The 15,633-nt window shown below is 41.3% G+C and overlaps 1 protein-coding gene across 1 annotated transcript in view; it reads left to right on the top strand.

Moving 5' to 3' along the window:
• The first annotated feature begins 3,475 nt into the window (after window positions 1-3,475).
• The window catches only part of NDUFS4 (NADH:ubiquinone oxidoreductase subunit S4), a 90,625-nt gene continuing 78,467 nt past the window's right edge, over window positions 3,476-15,633 (top strand). The window contains exon 1 of the mRNA XM_056112093.1: window positions 3,476-3,624. Coding sequence (XP_055968068.1) covers window positions 3,527-3,624 — 98 coding nt within the window. The 5' untranslated portion in view covers window positions 3,476-3,526. The remainder of the gene's footprint in view (window positions 3,625-15,633) is intronic.

The following is a 15,633-nucleotide window of genomic DNA, read 5'->3' as shown; positions in this document are numbered from 1 at the left end:
ATTGAGCCCAGGTTGGCCGCATGCAAGGCAAACACCCTACCCGCTGTGCTATCGCTCCAGCCCATGATTTATGTTAGCCAAAGTAAAATTCAAAAATAGTGAAATACTAAGTAGTGGTTAGGACTTTAAGAGCCAACATCAGGGGCAAGGGAGATAGCTCAAAGGGCTAGGTTGTATGCTTTGCTTTCTGGAGGCCAGTATTTGATCTTGAGCAACGACCTGGTTCTCTGAGCATCACTGGGAGAAAGTAGCCAGAAGCAACCCGTGAGCACAATCAGGTGTGGTTCCAAAACAAAACAAAAGAAACGGGATCATATAATACTTTCTGGTTATGTAAAGTGATATAGTTTCACTCAAAAGTAGTTAGACAGTTTCTAAAAACTAAACAGTATGTATCTCAGTATCCAGTCTTGCAGTTTTGAGCATTTATCTCAAGAAAATAAAAATTAACATCCACACAAACATCAATTTGAATGGTTCACAGTAGTTGTACTTACAATAGTCAAATATGGGAAACAAAAGAAAGTGTTCTAAATAAATGGCTAAACAAGTGGTGGCATGACTATCTGTGTATTTTATTGTTGTTGTTTTGAGAATTCTGACTAATTCAGCAAAGAATGTTACTCAGCAATAAAAAGAAATAAAATTATTGATACACCAAGTAGCTTAAATGGATTGTTGCCTTTTTCACCACCACATAGCACTTGTTTTCAGTCCAAAAACTGACTTATAACTTTTCATGGAGTAATCATTACATGGTATAATTCTGTTCATTATGCTGCTTAAAAGGTAAACAGAACAGCAACATATTCATCCAAGACACATGGATGCTTCTTTGTTTTTTCTTATAGTGTGAGCCAGGAGCCTAGAATTCTCAGCACATACACATTGTCAGTATGCGTAAATAAATCTTTAATATTTCCAGTGGATATCAACTGGTGATCAATCTCTCATGATCCACTTGTCAAAATGGTGCAAGTGGTCTTTAAAGGGTTTGCTTAGAACTGGAGAGAGAGATCAATGGACTGAACATATGCTTTGCCTGAAGAATGTCTTAGAACTGTTACGCATGTGTTGGGACCTGATACCACATGAAACACTCAGTTAAAAACTTCAAAAAGACAGGAGTTTCAAGTGTACTGGATGGATCTGAAGATGACGCATTATGGCAGAGAGACAAAGTAAACACATCTTAAATGACAGGACTGGGCATCAGATAAGAAAACCAATGATAGCAGTGCAGCCTCTGGGGACATAGAAGGTGAGGGTTTGTAAGGGTACTTGGCAACACTGCAGTAAATTTCTTCAAGTGTAGAATTTTAAATAATTATAAAGCTCAAATCAATAACAACTGATCAGTTACTTTCCCCCCAGCTCCCCGACCAGAAAAATGTTCACCAAACTACCAGGAAGAGGGGCTGGAGAGAAACAGCACTTGTCTTGAATGCGACCAACCTGGGCTTGATCCTCTGCTTCCCAGGTGGGCTCCTGTGGATCACCAGGAATAATTCCTGAGTGCAGAGTTAGGAGTAGCCCCTGAACATTGCCGGGTGTGGTCCCGAAACCAAACCAAACCAAGACAAACTATCTTGAAGAAATGATGTGCATCAATTTGAACTATTTAGTAAACATATGTATTCAGGAATGTATCACACATGCTTATCTTGTACCAACATTTTGGCAAAAGCATTTGCATAAATGTGAAATGTTCACTTTATGAAATATGGCATGCTGAATGAAATCTCAATAGCTTATGTGCTGGGGCTGGAGTGATAGTAAAGCATGTAAGCATGTAGAGCTTTTGCCTTGTCGACCTGATTTTGATCATTGGCTTCCTGTATGGTCTCTCGAGTGCTGCCAGGAATGACCCCTGAGCCCGGAGCCAGGAGTAATCCCTGAGCATCTCCAGGTGTGGCCCTAACGACCACCTCCACAGAAAACTCCTTATGTGCTTTATATTCACTCATATGTCATTCTTGAAATATCAAAATCACAAAAACCGCAAACAGATCAGGCTGGTGGCTGGAGCACTTGGGGGGAGGGGTGTCTCTGTGGTGATGGGACCTGCATCTTGATTATGACAGTGGTTTCATGAATTGAAACACATGAACCTGACATTGGACTATTACTTTATACGAATGTCACTTTCCTGACATCTACTAGGGCCAAATAAGATGTAATCAGCGGTAAACTGAACAAAGTGTACATAAAACTTTCAGTGCAACTTTGACTATTTCCTCTGAAAACTTTATGGAAAATGGAAAGTTAAAAATCTCCTGAGATACCTCTCCTAGTTCTCCTTTATCTTTCGATGAGTTTTCTCTTTCCCTGGACATGGCTTGTTCTCTCTTTACCTTGAATCTCTCTTTTCTCCCTCTCCCCAAGGTATTAAATTGTCTTTCAGTTGACGAAAATGAAGAAACTAGCTGTGCCCTATCTTCTTGTTAATCTTATTCCTTTAAAATCCTTAAAAAAAACAAACAGTCACCAAAACAACTTTACACACTAATCTTGTTATTTTACAGGATGCACAGCTAATATTGTTCTTTGGGGACAGGGGTCCGAGGAAGTGTTTAGGGGAAGGAGGAATCCACTTCTTGTTCTTGCTATACTTTACGTTTTGAGGTTCACTGGAGTGCTGGGGACCACTAGAGCCAACTCCCTCAGTGAACCCCCTCAGGAGGACACCAGAGGGTGTTTGGGGGTAACTATAGGGTCCAGGGGCTTAAATTCATTCTGTATGCCTCTGTCTCCTGACCTATCCTCACAGTCTGAAATGGGTATCCTTAATGTCAGCAGCACACAATACATACTGTAAAAGGTTTTCTTTCCCCTCATATGAACAGAGTATTTAAAATATTTTTGTGCCTCTGGATTAAGAGCATATCGTCAGGATTTAATGAGAAAAGTGATATCAAATATTATGTTCCAGTAGTTTTTTTCATATAAATTCTCACGTCAGAAATAATCCTTGCCAGCCCATGTGCCCAGGCACTTCATTTGGAAAATATGATCACTACAACTTAAAAACATCAAACAAACACAGCCTGTCCAGAGGGCGTGCAAAGTGAATCTGGCAACACTTTGGAAAAGTACTACTTTAAGTTCTCAAGAACCCAAAGAGCCCTCTGGCTCTTCCAGTGGGTTCAGCCCTAAATATTCTCAGTCCTTTGAAAAAATTATGAGTTGCAGGTGTTTACATTTTCAATAATTTTTTCTTTTTTCGGTCTTCTTATTTCATAATCATTTCTGATGACCAAAGAAGCATTAGACTTTGTAGACCTTAATACTTAATCCAGGTGTCCATTTTTTCCCCTACCCATTTCTTTTTCTTTTAAACCTAAACACTTTGACTCTTTTCTAAATCCCGCTATTCCCCGGACTCTGAATTAAAAAAAAAAAAAGAAAGAAAGAAAGAAAAAAGAAAAAGAAAGAAAGGCCGCTATAGTAACGCGAATGCACTGGCTGGGGAACGAAGCAAGTTTGTCCCTAGCGGCGATCCGTACTGGCGTTTGCCTGTAGCAAGATGGCGGCGGTCTCAATGTCAGCGGCTCTCAGGCAAGCGCTATGGGGGAGAAGGGCCACGGCCCGCGCTGCCCTTTCTGCTTCCCGGGTCCCGACCAGGTAATAGAATTGGCAGAACCCTTCTGCAAGCTTCCCGGGGCTGTCTGCTTCGGCGGAGATCTCTGAGGGCTGGGCGGCGGCCTGCCGAAGGCGTCCTCTGCCGAGGCGGCCTGCCAAGAGCGTCCTCCGCTGACCCTGGCCTCGGCAGAGGGCGGCCGGGTTTGGGGCTCGCCGCGGCCCCCGGGAGCCCGCGGGGCCAGGGGGGCGTGAGCGCGGCGGGGGCCGCCGAGAGGCTGTGTTGGCGGGGTGTCCCCGAGCCTGTGCTCCTGCGAGGGGAGGAGTCTCCTCGACCCCCGTCACACATACACACCACACGCGCGCGCACACACACACGCACACATACGCACTGGTCGTGGGGTGTCCCCAAGCCTGTGCCCCTGCGAGGGGAGGACTACACCACACACACACACACACACACTGGTGGTGGGTGTCCCCAAGCCTGTGCCCCTGCGAGGGGAGGAGTCTTCTCGACCCCCGTCTCTCTCTCTCTCTCTCTCTCTCTCTCTCTCTCTCTCTCTCTCTCTCTCTCTCACACACACACACACACACACACACACACACAGACACAGGCCCGCACCCCGCGTGTCACCTGTTTCCCCACCGTTCCGAGTCTTCCCCAAGTCTGCGACACCCTCTCCCGCCCTGGGCCCGGCGTGGTATTGATTGATTGGGTTTCTGAACGGAAAGGCTCTTTATTGATTGACTTATTTATTTTTTTTTATTCATCCGCTGCTTGGGAGGAGAAAACTCGGTGGGAAATTCCGTGTTAGTTAAAAAAAAAAGCAAGCAAGCAGAGCCTTTGGAAGGTAATTGTAAAACGTCTCCAGCTTCTCCCCCAGACTCCCTGCTCATCAGCACCTCACCGTGCAAAGGTGGGTGCTATTCTGCCCTCGAGGATTTTGGTGGTGACACCCCTGCGCCCGCCTTTCTTAATGCGCTCCCCGATTTCCCCGCCTGTACCCGATTGTATGTGTGTACACACACACACACACACACACACACACGTTGTTTACAAAGGATCTTGCTCTGTCACCGTTGTCATGACTTACTGGCTTACTTGGCCACCAGGGCTTGTGGTTCCTGTGGACTGCACCCCGCCCCCCATCACGCACAGAGACTGAGATCTAGATGTAAGGGGGGGGCAGGTAGGGGAAGAGGTAGGTGTGAAGGGACTGCATAGAATTGGGGGGAGTGTATGGTGAACAAATGGAAAAGAGGTCCATCAAACGCGATTTAGTGTGATTCACTAGTACATATGAAGGGGATGCTGTGAGTTGGAACTAGAGTTAATCAGGAATCGTTTTGCTGTTGCTGTTGCTTTTTTTTTTTTTTAATGTTTTTTGGGTCACACCCGCCAGTTATTGGTGCTTGGGGCTTACTCCGGGCATCATATGGGAGTGCTGTGGGATAGAACCCGTCCGTCCCTTGCAAGTCAAGCACCCTCCACGCTGTACTCTCTGGCCTGATAAGGAATCATTTTTGAAGGTGCACTTTATTTTAGGCTTTGGATAGTGGTTGTTGGGTGGGAAAGAAGAGGAAGAAGAGGCGACTTTGGATCCTTGGGTACCTGGAATACCTTGTCAACCGTTTGTGACACGGTTTGAAGGCAGAGGTAGGAGATGCTTAAGGAAGAGTGGAAGAGTCACTGCGAGATAATGCTCCTTCCTAAAACTACTGAAGGTAAATGAGTTTTGGGAGTAGGTAGTTGTTCTACAGGCAGGGAACTTGAAAAATGCAAAGTGTTTGGTGTTTTGTTTCTTTTGGGACTATACCCAACTGTGTCCAAGGGCTTGCTCCTGCCTCTGTGCTCAAGGATCTTGTGGAGGATTTCAGCTAACCATAGGTGGTGCCAGGCATCGAACCCTGGCTGGCTGTGTGCACCCCCAGCTTCCTTACTGTACTATTTTTCTGACCCCTGTAAGTATTTCTGTTGGATAAAATACTCTTCTTGCTGAGTTAGGACTAGAAATCTTCCAGATGAGAGCACTTGTTCTTCAAGACATGCATATTAATTTTGCAGTCTCATATGTGTTCACAGTAACTGGAAAAATTGAAAACCATTTTCAAAGGACCATGTGTTGCCTGCGTAATCAAAACATGACTACATCTAAACTTAAGCCAGTCATTTTCTCAGTGGTTATAACAGTTGAAATGAAGTTACCAGGTATATATGTTGTTTTTGGGCCACACCTGGAGATGCTCAGGGGTTTTCCTGGCTCTGGCTCAGGGATTACTCCTGGCAGTGCTTGGGGGATCATTTGGAGATTGAACCCAGGTAAGTCACATACAAGGCCCTACCCACTGTTACTATCTCCCTCCAACTCTGGAAGTCACCAGATTTTGAAAACTCATGATAATTAGCACTTCTTATTTAGTTATAAGAGTTTCCTTGCAAATGTGTTGGAAGAGATTTGGAAATAAAATAAAATTTGAAATTGTGTAAGTGATTTTCACACTCCAAAAACTTAAAAACTAAGGAAAACAAATTTTAAATAAATTCATATCTATTTTTTTCTGTATCACTTTTTTGCCTCCAAGACTTTTCTTGAGATGAGATGAAATTACATTTATAAGTCTTCTATATAACTTGCTTTTCATTTTTAATTTAAGACATGCTCTCTATTGCTGAGCCACTTCCCCACCTATTCATTAATGACTCGAGAATAATGGGAATTTGAAAAAGTTGAAGGAAGAGAGGACAAATTAATTTTGGATATCCATAGCAAAAAAATCAGGTTAAGGTGGGGAAGATAGAACAGCAGGTAAAGTGCTTTGACTTGCATGCAAAACTTGATTTGATCTCTATCACCAGATATAGTTTTCTGAGCCTTGAGCACAGAGCCAGGAGTAGCCTCCGAACATCCCTGAGTGTGGTCCCCAAACGGAAATCAAACAAATACCATGGGTGTTATCATGATGCTTAGAAAAACTGTTGCAAATGATGTAACATTTCACATCACTTGAGTAAAATGTCACTGTCCTCCTGTTGTTCATGGATTTGTTCTAGCAGGCCCAGTAACATCTCCATTGTGAGACTTGTTACTGTTTTTGGCATATCAAATACACCACCGGTAGCTTGCCAGCTTCTGCCGTGCGGGTGGGATACTCTCAGTAGCTTGTCAGTCTCTCCAAGAGGGGCAGAGGAATTGAACTCAGGTCGCCCGCGTCGGCTGTGTGCAAGGCAGACTCCCTACCCACTGTGCTATCACTCCAGCTCTTGAGTAAAATGAGGGAGGGTGGAATCAGGCATTTGACAAGAACAGGAGTGGGGAACAAATACAATTATTGAAGAAAAGGAACTGTTAGAAGAAAGCAGTTAACTGTTAAGTTTTATGAATTCAACGGTGGTGTATCACTATATCACTGTCATCCTGTTGTTCATCGATTGCCTCGAGCAGGCCCCAGTAACGTCTCCTTCGTCCTAGCCCTGAGATTTTAAAAAGTGCCACATTTGAGGCTCTTTCAGGGTCAGGAGAATGAGACCCATCATGTTACTGTTTTTTGGCATATTGAATACGCCATGGGGAGTTTACCAGACTCTGCTGTGTGGGCAGGATACTTTTGGTAGCCTGCCAGGTTCTCCAGAGTAAGAACTAGATAATAAGATGTCACTGGCCGCAAATGCGGCTGCGCGCTTCCGGGAGCAGGGTCTTTTAGTCTGGGTCTTGACCATTGATAGGATTACATGGCGCCGGGGGCAGTTGGTGGGTGTAACGCCTACATACTGGAAGATGGGGGATCTGGGTGGAGGAGGCCCCAGTCTCAATTCGAGCAGGCTTGGAGATCTACGCCCTGGGTACTGCACACCTGGGTTCCTCTGCTGGTTCCTTCATGCGTGAGGCTTGTCCGAACGTGTGGAGAGTGGTCTTAAGCATGGCTGTGGCTGGAACCGGAGGTCTTCAGCTGCCGGGGCTCTGCTCAGGGTGGGGAGGGAAACTCAACCCACCCTCCTCCAAGGGGCCCAGGTGAGGACAGCTAGGCGAGGAGGCAGGAGATTCGGCTAACAGTGATGTAACAGTTAAAAAAACAAAGCAAATCAGTAAAGAGGGAAAATTGAGTGTCAGTGTTTCTGCTGCTCTAGTTACTGGGTTGAGATCTCCAAGCCTGCTCGGATCGGGACTGAGCCTCCCGCACCCAGATCCCCCGTTTTCCAGTAGCTAGGCAGTCTCACCCACCAACTGCCCCCAGCGCCATGCAATCCCATCAACGGCCAATAACCAGAGACTATGAAACAAAGCTCCTAATAGTCTGGTTCTCCCTCTCAGAGAACCCAACAAGCTACTGACAGTATCCTGCCCCCATGGCAGAGCCTGGCAAGCTCCCTGTGGTGTATTTGATATGCCAAAAACAGTAACAGTAATGGGTCTCATTCCCCTGACCCTGACAGAGCCTCCAAAGCAGCTCCATTGGGAAGGACGAGTAAAGAGAGGCTGCTAAAATCTTAGGGCCAGGACAAATGTTACTATGTCCTAGGCTAGACTAGGACGTAGATGTTACTGGCGCCCGTTTGAGCAAATCACTGAACAGCGATACAGTTACTGAGCATGCCCTCCAGTGTGGGGCCTGTTTTATGTACTTCTCATTTCCCTAGATTGAGTATCAATTTCTACTGATGCTTGTTTCCCTGGAGTGAATGAGAAACAGAGAAAGTCCTAGATTCAAGATCTATACCTTTCTTTACTTCCCCAGACTTTAAAGAGATCCTAAGGGATTGTTATGGGGAAGTTTAACTACTTACCATGTTAATCCAAAAGCTAGGTAAAATACGATTTTACCTCCAAAAAAGAAGTACTTGGACTCAGGATACTTGGTATAGTGGTCTTTAGGTATGAATTTTGATAACCTATTTTTCTGTCGCATCTAATGTTTGCCATTACTTCTCAGTTTGGACTTGAGACTTGTGTTTAACTCAAATATAGCTCATAGGATCATAGATCTGCAGATAATACTAGTGGTTGTATGGGACCTTTTTAAAGCCTGTTTCGTGCTTCAATCCCTGCCACTAGGCTGTGGCTCTATTTTCTTTTTCAGCATCAGATAAGCCAGTATAAAATTATGAGTCTGCGGAGACCTCTGATGAGTAAGAGTCCAAGGGTTGACCAGAGTTACACCTTTCTGGGAAATTAGCACGAATTTGAGAAACATTTAGGACATTTAAAATCAGTAGGTTGGTTTGCTTCTACTTCAGATAAGCTGAATAAACAAATTCCTATCTGAAGAACATCCACTTTTTAGTTTTTTAAACATAATAATGCCAGATTTCTAAGCTTGAAAAGTTTCTAAAGTATAATTTGATGGGTTTCATTATTTAGCTTATTTCTTTGGTGAAAATATCCATAATTAAGTTGGTTTGTTGTTATCAATAGTAGAGATTTAATTTTCTTTAGTTTTTTTGTTTTTGTTTTTACTTTTTTGGGCCACTCGTAGCAGTGCTCAGGGAGAGCTGAGTATGGAACCTGAATTCCTGTGGGTGAGGTGAGTTCCCTACCCACTGTGTTATAGCGTTGGACATCATAGGTTCTTTTCTTGATTACCTTAATATAACATACTGACTTTTGTTGTGGAATTGGATTTTTGGTGCCACACATGGAAGTGCTGGAGTTGGGGGCTGCTCTTGGTTCTGTACTTGGTTGTTGCTTCCAGAGGTGCCAGGGGATCATATGGTGTAGGAAATCTCATCAGCATTGGCATATGCAAGGCTTTAACCCTTGTACTGTCTCTGGCCAAACCTTTTCATTTGTTTCTGGTCCCTGGTGGTACACCCGCCACTCCCTGTGTCCTGGGACCATGGGTACCTTTCTTGTCCTCTGTGCTGAATTTTAAACACACATGCACACACACATTCACAAGTGAGCAGTTTTAGAACATGAACTGATGCGTGAGTTGTGAAGTTACAGGGTTGTGAAGGGCTGGAAATATTTCTTGGATAGTTTTTGGTACCCATTGTAGTAATCTTACACAATGCTTATCACGTAAATGAGTAAGCACATATTTAGTGATGTGTGATTTTTTTTTTAAAGCAGAGAGCCCTCATATTAAAAAAAGAAGCCTGGGGAGATAGCTCAAAGGATAAGAGTGTGCACTGCATGCTAGCGTCCTGAGTGCAATCCTCAGTACCGCATGGTTCCCTGAGCACCACTGGAATCCAAAATCCTCCCAAAATGGAAACGATATAATACGTAGAAACATATCACTATATTTGGAAAGTATTACTCATAGAAACTGGGAGCTTTTTAAAAAGATTGTAGTAACTCTTATTAGAATTTCTGCCCTTTGTTTTGTTTTGGGGCCACATCTGGCAATGATTAGGGGTTACTCTTGGTTCTGCACTCAGGAGTTGTTCCTGGTGGTGCGTGAGGCCAGAAGTGGAAAGAGTGAGGGCTGGTATTGGGGGGAGGGAGACACATACACCAGTGGGGTGCTGAGGGTCAGACCCAGGGATGACATTTGCAAGGCAAGTGGCCTACCAAGTGTACTATTTCTCCAGCCCCTCTTTTTATGAAGTTTTTTCTTTATTTTTAAAATGTAGTATTTGGTTTTTGGGCCACACCTGGCGATGGTCAGGGGTTACTCCTGGCTCTGCACTCAGGCATTACTCCAGGTGGTGCTTTGGGGACCATATGGGAAGCTGGGGATTGAACTCATGTCAGCCACATGCAAGACAAGTGCCCTACCCCCTATATTATTGCTCTGGTTCCAGAGTAAGACAGTTTGAAATGGAAAAACTTCTGATATAAGTCATATCCTTTGGTGAAAGTCGAAGATATTTCTTGTGGTAGTCTGAGCATAAATTAATGGTACCAGCTAATTTATTGTGCAATATTCATTGCTAGACTGTTCCTTGTGTTTCTCATAGTCAGCCTATGAACTCAGGAGTTCTTGTATCTTTATTTTTCAGATGAAGAAACAAACTTTCCCATTTTTAATTCTAGGAAATAGTACAATTTAGTCTAAAGAAATACGTTGACTTTTTTTTTTTCTTTTTGGGTCACACCCGGCAATGCACAGAGGTTACTGCTGGCTCTGCACTCAGGAATTACTCCTGGCGGTGCTCAGGGGACCATATGGGATGCTGGGAATCCAACCCAGGTTGGCCGCGTGCAAGACAAATGCCCTACCTGTTGTGCTATCGCTCCAAGGCCAATATGTTGACTTTTGTAGTGAGAATTATTTTGTCTGATAATAGTAAATTAAAATTTTAATCACTCTTTCCTGCAAGCTTGTTTGGTTTGTGGGACTGTCTTATCTTTACTTTCATTCCATTATTTCTTTTGTACATAGAGTGTTTCCAGTTGAGGAATTAGGGTGAGCTTTTTTCCTTGTAGTAAGCATTTTTTCTTAAGTTTTGAAATTGTTTTTGGTGAGAAAATTTGTATTGGTGACTGAATTGTGTTTTATTATCTTCTTAAGATACATATTGTGTAAAATAAGGTATATTAAGCATGTACTTTATTCCAGAGATTGTGAAGAAAAGCACTAGATTCTGCTGCCTTTTTAAAAAGGCATGTGTCTGTATGCCTTGAATTTTGTGTCTGCCTTTTGAAAGTGTTTTTGTATCCTTCCTTGACTGGTCTGCTTCCCTTTAGTAGTTTTAGTACACCGTTTTATTCATCATGGGGTTGACTACCGAACAACTGAACCAGTTAAAATTTTGTGTAAAATTAGACTTGTTGAAGCTCTGGTGGTGGAAATTTACTCTGTTGTGATTAAAGACTTAAGCTCTTTAAGGTTGACAGATAATTGCATATAATACATGAGCTTTTATTATAACTTTTCATTTATAGTTTGCAATGTTCAGAGACCCTGATGGAACCTTCCTGTACCTGGTTTACAGTGACCACATTCTTTATAATGACTTTTGTCTAAATATTTGGATATTTTTGCAAACTTTTAAGCTTTTTGTCCTTTAAGCAAAGCATAAGCAATTTATAATTTCTATTTCAGATTTTCTTTCTGTTGTTTCTATTGAGTTATTTTGATAGGTGAATACAGCCTTTAGAACTAGTTGTTCAAATGTGATTTTTGTTTTTCTTGGCTTAATTTAATTTATTTTATGGGACCAGGCTTAATTTTTATTTTATGGGACCATTTTTTAATTCAAGTGCTTTTTAAATCCTGGCTGTGCCTCAAAATCACCTGTTGCCTGCATTAGAATTTTGGATACCTTGACTACAGTATTTTTCAGTTTTAGTAAGTTTAATTTTAGGCTTAGCTTCATGGGGGTGATTGTTATGGAAGAATAGGGCTGAAACTGTCTTTTAGAAAATAATTGCTTTATTTTGAAATGTGTTTTTCTTTGGTGGGGGTGGGGAGAGATGGAGATTTCTAGAAACAAAAATGCTTCAGTTTCTGCATAATTTCCTAATCCAAATTTTCTTATGCTGTTTACCCATGCACAGTATAGAGGTTTTTTTCTTGAATAAACTTTGAAGCAAAGCAGACATTTTGATAATTTTGGAGAAAGCAGGCCATATTACTCACTCTCTAGAGATTTTGTTCTTCCTTTTGGAATGGCTCAGGTTTAATATAGCACAGCTGTTGAACTCTGCCCCTAAGAGTTTTAAGAAGAAAGTGTTTTTATCCTTTAAAATGGAAATGCCTTTTATAGGAGGTGGTCTTGGCTAGATATAGCTCCTAAGAAAGTTTCATGCTTTTCTAGAGTTCTTTTTGTTTCAATGACTTCTTGGAATTTTGGTGTTGAGAGTACTTTCTTTGAGGATAAAAATTTGGCTGTTTGTTTTTTAATGTTTTGCTGTGTCCTTAACAAAGCTAGATGAAGAGATTATTTCTTTTCGTTTTTATAGTATTCAAAAATATCTTTGCTTTATTCAGTCATTCTATATATAAGTAAATGGTCCTTGAATAGGGCTTCCTAGACAAAAGATTCTGTTCTAGATGACTGTTCAATAAGCCATATGCTTCTCCTAAAAATGTCAGTCTTTCCTGATGAGCTTTAAAGTGAATCCAGATGTTTTGGCTCTTTGGAGCACTACCATTCTTTGTTTGGAAAGAGCACTTTTTCAAGAGATTTCTTTGTAAAGAGATATTTGTATAAAATTCATATTTGTAACTTTTGTTTTTTTAAAAATACTGTTTTAGGCACTATAGTTTACAATACTGATAATGGTAGGACTTTCTGCATAAAATTTTCTAATTTGTTTCCCTTCATCAAATTTTTGCCTCTTAAGTCTAATGAAATTAGATTTCAATTTTCTTAGATTAGTAATTTGAATTTAATATCATTGGATGAGGATTTGGAGAAATAGGACTTGGAGACATAGAATAGTTTTTGCTATGACTTTAAGATTTTACTTTAAAAAATTTTGAACTTGAAGTATCTTATAACATTTACTTTTGTATGATCAAAGGTGACATTTTATGGATGATATAGTTTTAGATGTTTAATGCCCTGTACATTGCCTGAGCATTTAGATGTTTTATGCATGTTTAACTCTAAAAGTTAGTTAGTAGATTTAGTTAGTAGATTTAGTTAGTAGATACTGTTTGAATTTGTTTATAGGTAAAAATACAACTTTACAAGGAACTATCAAGCCTTTTTCCAGAGTGATTGGACCTTTTTTTTTCTTCCACCAGCAATTGATGCAAGTTGCTCTTGTCCTTGTTATCGCTAACATTATCAGTATTTTAAAATTTAGTAATGTTTTGTTTGTTTGGAGGCTATATCTGATGGTGCTCAGGGGTTATTCCTGGGTCTGCACTCATGAATCATTCCTGGTGGTACCTGGGCACCATATGGGATGCCTGGATTCCAGTCTGGGTCAGCCTGTTCAGGGCAAGCACCCTACCTGCTGTGCTATCACTCCGGCCCCAAATTTAGTAATTTTGATAGGTGTACAGCAGTCTTTCATTGTTTTTATTGAGCTATATCTCAAAATGTACCTTTATTAGGCATATGTTTTTATGGTTTTCAGTTTATTCAGAATGGTGCAACTAAACAGTCTATTTTAGAATATTTTCTTCACTCCAGAGAAAATTTCTTGTCCATTTGCAGTCATTCCTTGTTTGTTCCTTTTTGGGGATTGGGACCTCACCAGACTGGTACTGGTTTCTGTGCTGGGGGGAGGGATAACTTCCAGTGGTCTTCTGCTTCCCCTGTACTATCTCTTCGTCGTGTTTGTCCCTTACTGCCTGCCTGTCTCCCCCACCCCTTCCTTAGGTAGCCACTAATTTACTTTCTGCCTGTGCGCCTATTCAGGACATATCGTAAAATGTAATTCCGAGTTTTTTGTTTTAGGTTTCTTTCACTTTTAGTTAATGTTCCCAAGTTTCAGTCAATCTGTAGACTTATGCTTTTTATCTTAGGGTTCTTTTTTGGTGGTGGTGGAGGGATTGATGGTCCTATCTGGTGATTTTTTAGGTGGGGGAACCATGAAGTGCTAGTGATCAGGTCCTGGTTTCCTGAACGCAAGCATATGCTGAAGTACCCCTTTGAGCTCTTTCCTTGGTCTTTTCAAATTGATGAATTATTGTCTTGGTGTGGTCATATCACATTTTGTTATATTATTTATAGTTTTTTGTTACTGTACTTAGATCTGATGTCAGGGTAATGATGTCAGGTAATAAGAGGAGTTTGGAGCCCCCCCTGCCCCCCATTTAAAATTGCTTTAGTTTCAGCCCACAAGGTTTGTATGTTCATTTGCTTCAAAATATTTTATTTTTCTTGGTTGCTGGCTCCAGTTTTCAACACTAGTTCCTGGCAGACACACTTGATCCTTTTTTTTTCCCATCAATCTTCAGCTGACGAATCTTTAAAAAAAATGTGATCTTCAGTAGTTTGAATGGGTGTACTCTGCCGGAAATTTCATTTCTATTTTGAAGGTCTTTTTAAAAAAAAATCATTTAGAGGGTTGGGTTGTTAGAATCAATAAGCACCTACTAGATAATAAAGTTGCCTGTTCAACCTTAATGTTATCTGAGTTTCCCATTCTACCTCAGCTTGCTGCCGGTCACTGTTTTTAGTACTGTACTGCTGCTTTCTCATGGCCACCGGGGTCTTGTGTGTATATGTGACTTTTGAACGTAAAGCCTCATACATTTGCTGTACCACTGACCTATATCCCTGCTTCTTTTCTAGTCTCAAAGGATACTGCATGCTTTACCACTTTGTTCAAGCTTTTCTACAATATATTATTCCCTCAAGGATGAGTCTGTAGATAGAATTGTGCAAGTAAAATTGTACAAGTGGTGGGAGGTTGACAGTGGTGGTGGGATTGGTGCTACAATATTGTATGTCTAAAATTCAACTATGAATTGTAAAACAGTGCTTTTAGTAAAGAAAAATGTAAGAATAAAATAAGATTCCAAACAAACAATAAAAGATTCAAGCAAGGACTAGCATTTCTCAGTCTTGTGGTCTGTCTGTTTCATTGACTTTTCCTAGAGTTTGAGACAGGACATGGTCTTTGTTGGTATAGACCATTAGAGTTGATCTAGGAATTGCAAATGAAGAGTTCAGGAGTGAGAGAGAAAAAATATGGTATTGATGTTGCTTTGTTTTACTGAAGCCTCCTGAGAAGCATACAAATGTTTTATATGCTTTGAGCTGTCTGAAGGCCCTACGGCATAATGGTTTACCAGCAGTGGGATGCTAGAGGTTGATAGTCTGAGCCCCTATAGCTGTGATTAAAATGGTATATGGCTAAGGGAATGTGACAGGAGCGTAGTGTCACCAGACTTTCTTACAACTCAAGAATTTCTTTTACTTATTTTGGGGGACGTAGGGGATATTGGGGAGCTCCAATGATAATTTTAGTAATTGTCACTTATTGAGCACTTAGGCACCAAGGTAATTGCTTTATTTTTGTTGTTTCATCTCCTAAAAGCAAATAATTTTATTTTAGATGATCTGTTGACAGTTATAATTTATTACGAGAGTTGTAAATAATTTACTTACTGAAGTTTGTTTCATTTGCTAATATTCTGAAAGTCATGACAAAACATCACGTAATTGAGATCTGATATCTCACCAATAAGTATTAACAGATATTC

Source organism: Sorex fumeus, unplaced genomic scaffold (assembly GCF_029834395.1).
Source record: "Sorex fumeus unplaced genomic scaffold, SorFum_2.1 ptg000015l, whole genome shotgun sequence".
Lineage (NCBI taxonomy): Eukaryota > Metazoa > Chordata > Mammalia > Eulipotyphla > Soricidae > Sorex > Sorex fumeus.
The sequence above is the reverse complement of the archived record's forward strand: the minus strand, read 5'-3'. Positions and strand labels throughout refer to the sequence as shown.